The sequence below is a fragment of the Antedon bifida genome, chromosome 10 (genome assembly GCF_963402885.1).
Source record: "Antedon bifida chromosome 10, ecAntBifi1.1, whole genome shotgun sequence".
Lineage (NCBI taxonomy): Eukaryota > Metazoa > Echinodermata > Crinoidea > Comatulida > Antedonidae > Antedon > Antedon bifida.
Genome location: NC_136235.1, coordinates 4,766,560 through 4,781,814, shown reverse-complemented (window position 1 = coordinate 4,781,814; position 15,255 = coordinate 4,766,560). Strand labels below are relative to the sequence as shown.

General features: G+C 32.0%; 3 protein-coding genes across 4 annotated transcripts in view; 2 read left to right on the top strand and 1 right to left on the bottom strand.

Annotated features, from left to right (window-relative positions):
• The window catches only part of LOC144854208 (SH2 domain-containing adapter protein F-like), a 219,523-nt gene that overhangs the window by 64,650 nt on the left and 139,618 nt on the right, over positions 1-15,255 (bottom strand). The gene's annotated exons all lie outside the window — the stretch shown is intronic.
• Positions 1-15,255, top strand: part of LOC144854232 (NADH dehydrogenase [ubiquinone] iron-sulfur protein 4, mitochondrial-like) — a 125,714-nt gene that overhangs the window by 35,323 nt on the left and 75,136 nt on the right. The window lies entirely within an intron of this gene.
• LOC144854399 (toll-like receptor 4) lies at positions 4,479-7,827 on the top strand. The gene is made up of 3 exons (XM_078712346.1): positions 4,479-4,559; positions 5,365-6,458; positions 6,898-7,827. Exons 2-3 carry the CDS (start codon positions 5,383-5,385, stop codon positions 7,448-7,450), a joined length of 1,629 nt encoding a protein of 542 aa, XP_078568472.1. The 5' UTR covers positions 4,479-4,559; positions 5,365-5,382; the 3' UTR covers positions 7,451-7,827.

Below are 15,255 nucleotides of genomic sequence, written 5' to 3'. Positions count from 1 at the left end.
TATAATAGATACTTTTAAGTAATGTTGGTCTTACGCCCATATTTTGTTATTTTCTTGTTAATGTTTATATATAAATAATATTTCTGAAATAAATAAAATAAAATAATTGATTAACCAACAAGTAATTGATTAATCATTTATGTTCTACTACATTATGTGTGTGAAAATCTGTTATTTTTAGATCATTACCTTTAGGCTTATATCATATTTATTTTTAAATTTGTGTACATTTTTTGCTTGCGATAAGATAAGTAAGAAAGTTGATAATAATAATTACAAATTGTTTAATTCAACAGCCTTACTCCCTCTCTGGAATTTGTGATAGGTAACATTATTGTATATAGAGGGCAGTGTATTGTTTAATCCGACATTCACATTCATTACGGTAAGTATTATGTACGCTACTTCAATCCAATGATGTCAACCCAGGTGTCAACTTACTGAACTTGAACTTGTAACTCTTCCCGTTTGTAAGTACTTGCTGTTAGCATATTTCGCGTTGCGTGTACGTTAATACCGAGGCTTGTTCTAATCTATTATATATAGCCTAAATAGGCCTATATTCGAGATATCTCTTAAATATTCTACCTACTAGGCCTATAGTTTACAGTGAACCATCTAAGTGACAATGTATCATCTTGAGGGGGACTACAAGGAAGTGAAACTCATCGTAATAAGGAAGGATATACGTTACATTGTAATTACTTTTACTAGTGTTTTTGTTTTGTTTTTGTATAGCTCTTTCGCTCTCTAAGGGTATGTATCGATCAGTATATAAATTGAGATGTCGTGATTAAGAATAGATATGTAAACGTTTCATCTTTATAGGTATCAATAGAGTTCACTCACCCTACCAATTTAACACCTTTCCTACGTTTTTTAGATCTAATTTAAGATCACAAACTATATTTAATGTAAAAATAATACTATTGCGATAACTTTTTTCGTCTTTAAATGGTTAAAAATGTGAAAAATAAGTCGATTCTCATAATTATAGCGGCCCGCTATAAATCCCAAAATGCATTGCGCGCGGATTGATATTTTTGTTTTTTGCTTCTGTAATTCTCCCACTTTTCGATCGATCGTGAGGCCAAAACAAATGGAAGACTCCTAACTTTTCAGCGAAAATACCGGGTTTTCCCCAATTTGTATCAACGCTAAGGTTATAATTGAGTATTTAATGGGTTGTTGGTTAAAGATGATGTAAACAATATTAAATGAAAACCTATGTAGACAATTAAGTGCACACGATAAATCTTCATTATTTTACACTGCTTTTACCAATTCGGTTGAAAGGTATGGTAAGCAACAAGAGCATTAATTACACTACTCAGGTGGAAAGTATGGTATGGTGGGCAGATAAGAAAGCACTAGAATGATTGGCAGCACTGACATAACGTGAGGGAAGCAGCAATTTGAAAAGTGTAACATCCAAGTCCATGAGCAATGATCGTTGGAATAGCACTGTACAAATGGAAATTATTATTATATTTTATATAACACATAAATAAATTCCAGTCATTTGATTGGACGAATGTGGGTCACATGGGGTGCAATAGTACGTACTATTAAACGATGGTTTAATAGTACTTTTTTTGTGTACGAAAAAAAAGCTTTTCGCGATTGGAAAATATTTTGTTTTATACTATTGCTTTTGAAATACAACAGCGCCACCTATTTGTGCTTTCGCCGCGATTTGAATGTTATGACAGGTTTAGCGAAGTACATTTTGGGAGCGATATATATGTACTAATTTAGATCAAAAAGGCATTTAAATTAGGATTTTGATTAATTAATGGGAACATCTCTGCAAGACGTGGAATCGTTGGAAAATCCATAATTAGCCTAGATAAGTTCCAATTGTCTGTCGAAGTTTTGCCTTTCATCCAAGCTAGTACTAGGTCTAGCCTAGGCCTAGGACTGTTAGTATTAGGCTAGGCCTAGCCTATGCGTTTTAGCCTCGCACAAGGCCTAGGAATGTTTGGTCGTTTGTTGACATAATTAACACTAAAGTAGGTGTGTTTATAAAATCCCTATAAATATAACATTTAATATAATATTATTAAAAACCAAATGTTACTGTTTTAATCAATGTGAATTAAATGTAGACAAGGCTAGGCCTACCTTTTATTTGATTCAAATGATAGGAATCTATTTAGATGTTGTATAAAACAAATAATTAATGTTTTATATTCGTGTAATGGTACAAATAATGGCTTTGGTGAATGATGAAAGGTTATATTTCAACTCGGCTCGCGCCTCGTTGAAATATAACCTTTCATCATTCACCTCATGCCATTCTTTTGTACCATTATACTCATAAACATTCATAATTTTGTATAATATAAAATGGTAAGGTAGGAGGCGCTGTGATATTTCGGTGTGATTTCACTTCTATTTATGTTACTATCGATTTAAATGAATGAATGTTATATTTCAACTCGGCTCGCGCCTCGTTGAAATATAACCTTTCATCATTCACCTCATGCCATTCTTTTGTACCATTATACTCATAAACATTCATAATTTTGTATAATATAAAATGGTAAGGTAGGAGGCGCTGTGATAGTTCGGTGTGATTTCACTTCTATTTATGTTACTATCGATTTTCTTTTAAATAAAAAAAATACTGCCCTTTCCAATTTGTTTTTACCTAATAGAGAAATAACACTAGTAATATATTCGTAAATAAATTTTGTAATAATATTATCATTAGTAAATTCATCTATGACCTGATCTGACCTAATATAATTTCATTCGGTCGTCGTAAAGAAGTTGGTATAAACAACAAAAATAAGTTCGTTAATTTCCTAAAAAAATTCCGGTCTAACGAAGAGGAATTTAAAGATGCCCAAAACGGCGCGAAAGTCGGGCGACTTGGTGGGAGAAAGAGGAGAAAGTTTCAGGAGGGTGCTATAATAGATACTTTTAAGTAATGTTGGTCTTACGCCCATATTTTGTTATTTTCTTGTTAATGTTTATATAAATAATATTTCTGAAATAAATTAAATAAAATAATTGATTAACCAACAAGTAATTGATTAATCATTTATGTTCTACTACATTATGTGTGTGAAAATCTGTTATTTTTAGATCATTACCTTTAGGCTTATATCATATTTATTTTTAAACTTGTGTACATTTTTTGCGTGCGATATATAAGATAAGTAAGAAAATTGATAATAATAATTACAAATTGTTTAATGAAACAGCCTTACTCCCTCTCTGGAATTTGTGATAGGTAACATTATTGTATATAGAGGGCAGTGTATTGTTTAATTCACATTCACTACGGTAAGTATTATGTACGCTACTTCAATCCAATGATGTCAACCCAGGTGTCAACTTATTGAACTTGAACTTGTAACTCTTCCCGTTTGTAAGTACTTGCTGTTAGCATACTTTGCGTTGCGTGTACGTTAATACCGAGGCTTGTTCTAATCTATTATATATAGCCTAAATAGGCCTATGTTCGAGATATCTCTTAAATATTCTACCTACTAGGCCTATAGTTTACGGTGAACCATCTAAGTGACAATGTATCATCTTGAGGGGGACTACAAGGAAGTGAAACTCATCGTAATAAGGAAGGATATACGTTACATTGTAATTACTTTTACTAGTGTTTTTGTTTTGTTTTTGTATAGCTCTTTCGCTCTCTTAGGGTATGTATCGATCAGTATATAAATTTAGATGTCGTGATTAAGAATAGATATGTAAGCATTTCATCTTTATAGGCATAGGTATCAATAGAGTTCACTCACCCTACCAATTTAACACCTTTCCTACTTTTTTTAGATCTAATTTAAGATCACAAACGTTTGTAATGTAAAAATAATACTATATGATCCTATTGCGATAACTTTTTTCGTCTTTAAATGGTTAAAAATGTGAAAAATAAGTCGATTCTAATAATTATAGCGGCCCGCTATAATTCTCAAAATGCATTGCGCGCGGATTGATATTTTTGTTTTTTGCTTCTGTAATCCACCCACTTTTCGATCGATCGTGAGGCCAAAACAAATGGAAAATACCGGGTTTTCCCCAAATTGTATCAACGGAGTCTGGCAAAAATAGCAGCAATTATACAACGTCAGGCTAGGTATATAGCTGGCGTACGATGTTCCGTTACCGATGTTTACCAGCTAGGCCTACAAACTAGGCCTAAATACCGTCCACGAGAGGTCATTGTTTCTCACTTTTTATCATAATTTACCATAAAACGTACATTTAGGACAAGGAATGACCTGGTTTAATGTTTTTAAAGTAATATACATATGTATTATTTTTACAAAACGTCACAAATTGTAGGGAAGGTGTCTTTAAATATTTGACTGGTTGTTTACCATTGGAGCAATTTCAGTGTGTATAACCTCTAGATTTTTCCAAACGTAAACAAGTTAATAATGAAAGGAATTTGTTATTTTAATCTTAAAATGTTGTCGCTTGTTTGAATTTAAGACGCCGTCCAAAAACCAAAACAAAGGCGTAAAGGTGTTATTTAGCAGTACCGAGTATAGAAGCACTAAGAGCATAAAGAAGCAATTCAGGGCGAAGAGGTAAATGGGTGGTGCAGGGAAGAAGAGTTAGAGTTCTGTGGTGTGACGTCACAACGATAGATGGCACAACCAAAAATGCGTTCACAACGCTACTATGTTGATAAACTATAGATCTGTATTTCTATCAAAAATTATGTATCTTAGCTTGATTTTTAAAAACTCAAACTGTAGTTGAAGAATAAATAGATTATTAAAAACAAATATTTAGTAATCTTTTGAAATTTTAGTTTCTTTTTATTGAAAATTATTAAGTTTTAAAATGATTACTTCAATAAGCCTATTCCAAACCATCGGTGACCTTGTAGTCACTCAGACAGGTTGAACGTTTTCTAGCTACGAAATGGCGCAACCTACCGTCGTGACGTCAGCACCGCAGAACTCTATTATAGCATTCGTGAGAACCAACTTTCAATTTCGTTATGGGAAATATCATAAATTTAGTCATATATTTATGAAGAAGATTTATTTAGTAATTGATAAAACCTCACCAACCGTACCTCTTGCCTACGGCACTACCGTAATGAATCGCTTAAAATACAAGGAAAATCATTTACTGTTTCCTTGTTCGATTGTTTTCTCTTGTTGTGCGAGTCTTTAACATTTTTATTTTTCTAAATTCTAATTTTATCGAATGTATGATGAACATTTTTTGTTTGTTTAAATATATTTCTGTCGAGGAAAACAATGTTTCCTTTTCTATATGGAACAAATAAAGATTTCATTTGATATGTATTATATAATTAAAGGTAATATCATAAATAATATATGACTAAATAAAGTTTTTTCATTTTTTTCAATTTTTCAGATAAAAACGTCATCTTCAATGCCTTTGTTAAAGATGTTTTATTTGAAGATATTTTGTTTGGTTGTTTCGTCGGTGACTGTTACTGGTTACCAACATTCTTCATGCTACGATAAAGATCCTTTTTATATTGATAAGGCTCCTCGTAACGCTAGTGAACTACGATGTCCTAACGAATGCAATTGCACATACTGTCCACAACATGACGGAAATGACGTATACTATGGTCACAATGTTTACTGTACAACCCTACAATTAAAATCCGTTCCATTAAAGAGTACGGTACCAACTGATGTTGTATATTATTCGCTGAGGTATAACTATATAACTGCTATAAAGGATAATTCGTTCAGCACATTATCTGATTTACAATTTTTGCGTATAGATGATAATGACTTGAAATACGAGCTGATTGAAGGAAATTCATTTCGTGGTTTGAAAAATGTTATCAGTTTATCGTTGAATAAAAACAAAATGTTGGGTAGACTTTTAGCAGCCTGGTTTGTAGACCTGGTTTCTTTGGAAATTCTAGATGTTCAAAACTGTGGGTTAACTTCGATAGAAAGCAACATATTTCAGAATTCTAAACAGTTGACAAAAGTTCACATTTCCCATAACAATATTATATATTTTCCGAAAAACTTTTTACAAAATCTTCCATCGCTCAACTACATATACATGGATTATAATAAACTTTCATATATTCCTAATAAAGCCTTTAAAGGATCTAACAACATTAATACAATTATCATTTCCGACAATTCTCTTTCTACTATCTCAGAAAATGTCGGTATACAAAATTTGACAATGTTGCAGATACTTGGCGTGGATTACAATCATTTAGTATGTGATTGCAATATGGTATGGTTTAGAAAATGGATTGGAATGACAAACGTCACTATTGAGAATCTTAATGATACAAAATGCAAGATGAATTGGATCGCAGGACACAGTCAGTTCTTGCTGAATTTTGACCCTGACAGTTTACAGTGCAGTAAATTAATGAAATATCTAAAGATTATACTTCCACCCGCATCAGCTAGTATTATGGTCGTGATAATTGTGATTCTGCTGTATAACTTCAGATATGATATAAGGTAACGTCAATAAAGCAATTTAACATTTTAAAGCTCATTTCACCAAGAAACATCTTTCTGTGTAAAGTTTAGTTCAAATTTACTTCTAATACGAAACTATAAGCCCTAATGGTTGGCCGTGTGTGTCAAGTGTCCCAGTTCTAATATCCTGTGTAGCAACATTGGTTGCTTTTGTCGATTTTCTCAACATTGTTTTCTTTATTTCTTTGAACAAAGTCCTTGGATGGTTTAGATTTGTTCGTACAGTTTCATAAGAAAATAATTACACTATATTTTGCATACCCTCTTGAAACCTCTCACTAATAGTAAAATCCTCTATAACCTACCGTAGGCCTACCTAATGTTAATAGAATAATATTTTGAACATAATTATTATTAGTCGATAAAAAAGATCTATAAACACAATTTGACTTTTATACATATTCTGGACATATTCTAGGTTCTGGATACAAAGACGTCGTCTTCGTAAGCAGTATGAACAGCTTGACAACCAAGGACCACCACCGATCAACGGAGAAGACATTCGGTATGACGCCTTCGTATCTTACAACAGCGAGGACCAAGACTGGGTTCTCAAAGTTCTACAACCATCGTTAGAAGATCAAAGAAACTTTAAACTTTGCGTTGACTACCGAGATTTTATTCCAGGTGAAGCAGTTGTAAACAACATATCGAATGCTGTAAAGTATAGCCGAAAAGTAGTGGTGGTTGTTTCTAAAAATTTTGCAAAAAGTGAGTGGTGTTACTTTGAGCTGGAGATGGCACGCATGCGCATGTTCGACAATCATGAAGACATCTTAGTTGTGGTGTTACTTGAGAAGGTGTCATCTAAACATATGCCAGTGCTCTTACACAAGATATTGACCAAGAAAACGTATATTGAGTGGGAAGATCATCCCGACAGACTGCCGTTATTTTGGGCAAAAATAGAAACAGCGCTACTGTCACCTAATTGTCCCAGAGAAAGGCTGTTGGACCGGGACGCAGTTTAAAACACAAATTAAGTAATGGCAGCAGGTAGTCAATCATATGTAAAATTAACTTTCTTTTCGATACTAAATAGCAAATTTAGACAGCAGAAAATCCTTGCAAATTAGAATTGTATGTATTTTATGTTTTGTGATATTGCTTTTTGAGTAATGGCAGCAGGTAGTCAATCCTATGTAAAATTAATTTTCATTCCGAATCTAGATAGCAATTTGAGACAACTGAAATCCATTGTAAAATAGGAACCATTTCATATTTGTTTGAGCTTGTCTTTATATTATAGCCTTTATGCGTTATCATGTTTAGTGGGTTAGTGCTGGATAAAGTTTTGGTCTACATACCTTTTTTATTCTATTATCATACATTTGATAAACTCACGGCAAAAAAGATAGGAAACTGTAGTGTTAATGTATCATTGTGCAATTCTTCCTATTTGTAATGTATTTTTAATAGTTTTAATAATTTTATGATACAAGCTTTTAATCTGTATGTATTATACATAACCTAGCTTTTAATGTGTTCTTGTGTATTTAGTTGAAATCTTCTGAATTTGTATAGTATATCTTTTTTTTGTATATTTCATGCCAATTTAAAATGAATTTCCATTTATATTACTATGGACAATAAAATAGTAGCAGTATTAAACAAATATTATTATTAAGAATTAACAAATAAAGATTTGAGCAAACCATGAATGTACATGTACTACTAATTTAGGCTTATATGTGTGTAAAATTGTTCTTTGTAGATTATTACCTTTATATTATATTTATTTTAAAACTTAAATTTTCTTCGCGCTGTATATAAATAAAAAAGAAAATAAATAACACGCGTGTGTCTGTTTATTTGTCTGTTTGTTTGTTTGTTTGTTAGCAGGATTACTTAAAAATTATTACAAGATCTTTACCAAAATAAAAATATAGATAGATACGTCGTCAAGGACCACTCCATTAATCTGGACCAGGTTCCCAATTCTGGACCACTTTTTAGTATAATTTTCAGACCTGCTAGTGTTAAAAGATAGACAATTTTCTCGAGAACTACTTGTCCAAAAAACTTCATATTTGTACAAGAGGAAAGAGTTATAATTTGTGATTTTATTTGTAATTTGAAAACATAATTTTTTGATACGATTAGTTTTTAAAAACTTATTTCTTTTCAAATTCACCCGTTTGTTTTGGAGTTTCTGTTCTATTATTAGTCAACTGATGTACCTCCTTTTAGACTGAAAATTTCCGAATATTTTATTTAAATTGGAAAATTTGATTTTTCGCATTTTGAAATTTTAAACGCGCGTGCGCGCTTAACTTCGTGTGAAACATGTCATTTTTTTCCACAGAAAGTTAGCGCATGATATAAATTAAACTTTTGCTAAGTTTCATTTGAAATTGTTATATGGTTTTCGATCTATGTTAAATACGCGAAAAACGTAAAAATGCGCGTAAGTCACGTTGCACAACTATGACGTCATTAAAAAAATACGGGGTGCACAACTTCATGTGAATGCGCATATGTTGACAAAGTTATGAAATGTTAAGTTTACAAGTTTTAGAGATAAGCTCTGCACAAAAATGACAGAAAGAAAAAAGAATACAGAAAAAAAAGATGAAACAGGACAGTTCCAAGGAGTTATAACTAATTAAGTGTTTTTAAGTGAATTCCTTAACTCATTTGTGAATGCCACATAAGTGTTTCCCTTTGTTAAGGGAAGTCTCAAATTTTAAGGGTATTTCCCTTAGTCTGAGTGGGATTAGGGAATACGGCCGCTGGATTTTATGAATAATAAGTAAGATGACTATAGAGGGTAGTATATTGTTTATTTCGACATACATTCACTCGGTAAATGTACACTACTTCGATGGTGTCAACATACGAAAGGCATTAGGCGCAGGAGCAATAATAACGTCAGCACTACTACTACTACCACTTCGACACCTATTTCTGATAGATCGACAAAAGACCAACATAACAGTTTGAAAACCACAATAACGGATTTAAATGTTAATTGTTTACCTACTTGCACTATGACTTCATGCAAAGGGACACCAGCTCAGTGCTCATTCTGCTCAAGTAAATTTCACCCCCAATGTGTGGGATTAAATCTGACAGGACGACGACCAATTTTCATTTGCATTCAATGTAAAAGCATGCCAAGTCATATTGCAAACCTACAATCATCGCTAGCGCAACTTACTGGCGGGATACAAGATATGATGACAGAAAATAAGGAGCTACAAACAAATAACGCTCAATTAATGGAAACCATAAACACCCAAACCGAAATTAACAACAGAATGAGAAATGATATCAACAATATGAGAGCAGCAATAACGACAAACAACCTAAACACCACAAACCGTTCATCGAAACATACTGAATCAGATAAAAGAGCAGATAGAGACACACTGATAATAGGAGATTCCATCATAAAACACATTAAAGAAGAGGGCTTAACCAACACTGAAGTGAAATGTCTCCCTGGCGCAAAGGTAAAAGATGTCACTAAGGCCCTACATACAAATTGTCTTGATGGTCTGAACACAATTGTTATTCACTGTGGAACAAACAACTGCGTGGACGACAAACTAGCAAGCGACGCAGTAGAAGATTTCAATGATCTGTTACAAGAAATAAAGACAAATGCCCCTGATACCAAGGTAGTAATATCTACAATATGTCCTAGGACGGACAACGATGATCACCAAACACGAGTCGATAAATTGAACTATCAACTAAAATCTTTAGCAACCGAGAATAAATGTGATCTTGTAGACAACGAAGAGAACTTTGAAATTGATTCCCTAAATAGAAGTGGACTACATCTTAGCAAACGAGGGACTACTAGACTACTGAAGAACATTGACAATTCACATAAAATAATCAGACAGAAACCAAAGTATAATAAAAATGAACACAACTACAACAGAAAATACTACAATGAACATCAAACAGAGTATCGAGAATATGGCTGTTCCTATTGCGGCGAAAACAACCACACAACCAAGAACTGCAGACACGGAAATCCAATAAGATGTTTCACCTGCAATGAATGGGGACACAAAGCTCATCACAACATCTGTTATAACACACAGTACTACGAGTACGAGCAACAATATTAGAGGTCCGGCCAGGAAGAGAATGCCGAAAATAATTGGTATGGTCAAACTAACGTAGACAAAAAAGTAAATGATAGTGTAATTAATATTAACAACAGATTCAATATCCTTCCTGATGAAAATAATATCACTCTAGATTATAAAGTAGATATACCAACCAACCACAATATGATTATAGTCAATGAAACTGACACAACTCCGAATGACATCTGTAATAATCAATTAAGATACAAAACTAAAAAATTCAAAAAAATAAGGAGAAGTAAGAAGAAATCCAGGGTCAATAAATCAAATTTTAAAATAATATATAATAATATTAGAGGTTATAAAAGTAAAAAATATGAGGTAGCTAGGCTTTTGCACACCAATAAGGATATTGAAATATTTGGAATAACAGAAACTTTTTTAAAAGACAATGAAGATATAAAAATTCCTAACTTTATTTGGATTGGTAAAAATCGCTTAAATGCATTAAAGAAAAGCCAAGGTGGAATTGGCTTCCTCCTTAAACAAAGCATTAAAATAATTAATGATAACCTATTTGACTCAAAGTCAGATGACCTAGAAAGACTTTGGATTAAAGTTCAATTAACCAGTAATACCGATTCTATATATTCCTTATGTGTAGTATACTTTCCTTGTGAAGGTACAAATAGACAATTATCATCTGAGCTCTATTCGCAACTACTATCAGAGATACTTTCAATCCAAAACCAAGACCAAAATTCAAAATTAATTGTACTAGGAGACTTCAATGGTAAAATTGGCAATAATATTTTACAAGGAGATGTGTTACTAAACAATAATGGTAAAGGCCTGTTGAACTTAAGTGAGGACAGTAATCTTATTATATTAAACAGCAGCACAAAATGTAGTGGTAAATTTACCTGGGTAAACGGTAACTCATGCAGCATTTTAGACTATATTCTAGTATCAGAAACCGTTTATGAAATTACTAAAGAACTGTTTATAGATGAATTGTATATGTACCACTTAGGAAGTGACCACAATGTACTATTGAATCGGTGATAGTAATTTAGAAATAAACAATAAGAAACAAAAGGTGATTAAAAACAATAAAGTTACTTGGAATATAGATAAAGATACTGACTGGGAACCTTTCAGGAAAGAAATTAAAAACAAATTTGAAAACTGGGACACCTCAAATTTAAACGCAAATGAAGCATGGAGGATATGGAAAAATAATTTAATTACGGTAGCAGAAACCACATTGGGTCATAAGAATAATAATAAAAAACGTAATTGTTGGTATGATGAAGAAATTGACAGTTGTATCAAAAAAAGGAAAGATGCTTGTAGATCCCATAGAATCTACCAAAAAACGAAAAATACTAATACATTTAAACAAGAGGTATGCGATTCTTTATGGGATGAGTACCAAGAAATAAGAAAACAATGCAAATCACTAACAAAACAAAAAATATTACAAAAGAAAGTACATAGATGTTCAGAAATTATGAATAAAGGGGGTTCTCAATGCAGAGATTTTTGGTCCGAGCTGAAAGATAAAACACCCGTAGTCACACCTAATTCTATCTTTATTCCAGGTACAAAAAATGTTACTTCTGATAGAAATTGTATTAAAGACTCATTAAAAACTTACTTTAGTAGTATTAATAAACATAAATTAAGTACTAACAATAATTACCTTTATCATGAACCTCTATTACGACATTCCATTGGTGTTAACTCACCATTATTAGAACAATTTATTTTCTCTCATGAAGACATCGAATATGCTATATCAAAATGTAAAAATAATAAGAGTCCTGGTGATGACTCAATAACCAATGAGCTATTGAAAAATGGAGGTTCAGAAATTGTAGAAGCATTATATAAGTTATTTAAGAAATTATCTACACTTGAAACTATACCCGAGGAATGGAACATTGGTAAGATTATACCAATACATAAAAAGGGTGATCGCAAAGAGTTAAGTAATTACAGAGGCATAACCTTAAACTCTACTGTATCTAAAATATATAATAAACTTATCTCTCAAACAGTGTCAAACTTCATTGAAGAACATAATTTGTTATCGGAAGCTCAGGGTGGGTTTAGGAAAGATAAAAGGTGTGAAGACCATATTTTTATATTAAAAAGTATAATTGCTTGTCGCCAAGCTGAAGGGAAAAAGACATTTCTTGCATTTATGGACTTCAGCAAAGCGTTTGACACTGTTTGGCGAGATGGGTTGTTTTATGCATGTAAAAATATGGGTATTAATGGAAAAATGTTAAATATTATTACAAATCTGTATAAAAATTTAAAAGGAAAAGTCTCCTTTGGTGAATACGAAACTGACATCTTCAACATTGATGAAGGTGTCAAACAAGGCTGTCCACTCTCTCCTATCCTATTTAATATATACATTAATGAACTTAACAAAATTATTAAGGACAGAGATTTAGGCATTAATATATTTGATAAAAAGATTGGTAACCTATTCTGGGCTGACGACATAATCCTAATTGGAGATAGTGAAAGTGATCTAGAATCATTATTGAAAGCAGCAAACGACTTTGCAACACAATTTAAAATGGTATTTAATTTTGAAAAATCATATGTAATTGTAACCAACCAACGCATTAACAAACATAGAAAATGGCCAATCGGTAATAAATTTATAGACGAAGCCAACACGTATAAATACCTAGGCATGCACATATCAAGACATTTAAAAGATACATGCCACATAGATGAAACGATTAAAAAAGGAAACAGAATTATTGCATATATAAAATCAATCATAAATGAACAAAATGATTTCAATAGAATTATGTATGGTAATATACTTTGGAAAGGCATTGGAATACCAAGTATAACCTATGCATGCAGTATTTGGTTTTGTGAAAGCAAAACATCTATCCAAAAAATTGAAAATATGCAATATCAAATGGCTAAATATCTTTTAAAAGCACCAAGGTATGTTGCAAAGGAAGCCCTTTATGGTGAACTCGGATGGCAATCGATTGAGTCCATACTATCGGATAGAGGAATATCCTACTTCAAAAGATTGAAAAACATGGACGAAGGTCGTTTACCAAAAGTTCTGCTAAGAGCGCTCTTTGCACTTGAAAACACTTTAAATTGGAATTGGCTACATAATATAAAATCTATTTTAATCAACTGTGATATACAAAAACATTTTAACTTAGAATATGCTAATAATTGGCTTAAAGGTTTCAAAGAAAAAAACATTATAAGAGATAAGATGAAATGGCTTGAGAATGCTAAGAATAAACCATCACTAAGTAATTATATAAGGTATAAAAATGAACCAAAACTAGAAAAATACTTATTAGATAAGTGTAACTACCATGCTTCAAACCTAAAATTTAAAATTCGCTCCAATTCACTACCACTTGAAGGTAGAAAAGAAGCATGGTCACCTCAAAATGCAGGTATATGTTTATTGTGTAATTGTAATGAAAAGGAAACTGTATATCATTTCGTATTTCAATGCAAACGACTTGAGTATGTTAGACAACCAATACTCATAAACCTTAAAGATGAGCTAAACAACAATAATCTATCCATGTTCTGGGAATTATTTACTACTAGCTCTCTAGATCTTAAATACCACTTATTCTTCGATGATCTTGAAATCCATAATGAATTTAAAATTACACCAAATCAATTGACCCATGATGTATACGAATTAGCAAGTAATATTTTCGACAAACATTGTAAAATTTTTCTGACCATGGCTTGGAACACACGAAATGATATATATAATACAATTCCTTCTCAAACTTAATTTAATCATTTTCTTAGTATTTAATCTTTTTCAGTTTTCTTAAAAATTTTTTTTTTTTAAGTTGTTCTTATGTCTAATTTCTTGTTTTGTATTTATATTTAAGTGTGTATGTTTTATTTTTCACTGTAAACTTGTTGCACATCTCATTGAGACTGTGCCTCTGATTTAAAAGAGATACAATAAAAGTTCAGTTCAGTTCAGTTCAGTTCAGCGTTACGAAGTCGTTAACTCTGTCCGCCCATGGTCAGCCCAACTAATGTGTTTTTCCAAGGACAATTTATCAATAACTAAACTTTGTCACCACCCATAAGTGTGCTGTTCATTTCCTATTGACCAATGAACACCAATGTAACTGGACATGATTTTCTTGCAATTCGACCTTGGGTGCAAATTATACAATTAATTGATGTTAAAGGCCACTGACTACTCTTTTCTGTATAGAAACACTGAATTGACTGAATATTAAGAAAACCCTACAATAATTTCTACTACTACTTGGTATGGTGTTATACAAGAACTATATTAAAGGAATTGAATGTATGGAGAATGAAAAAAAATAAAAAGTTAAACCTTATAATGTAAAACATCACTTAGATGATATCTATCAGATATATCATTTTCTAAACATTGTTTCATTAGTTAGGCCTATATCATGGAGAAATAAGTTAGTTATAAATAAATGAGTTATTTGTCCATGAAAGTTTCTCCATTGTTATATTCACATCACATTTATTTATATTTGGTTTTACACGTAATATTTCATTAAGAATTTCATTTTCTGAAAATGTGATTGAAAAAATAGCCAATTATATTGGCGGCCCTAAACGATGATGTTTACTGTTTGGCCTACAGAAATGATACCAATTCTCAGTTGAACAAGTTTCAGGGGCGACAATGCAAACATCCCGCCAAA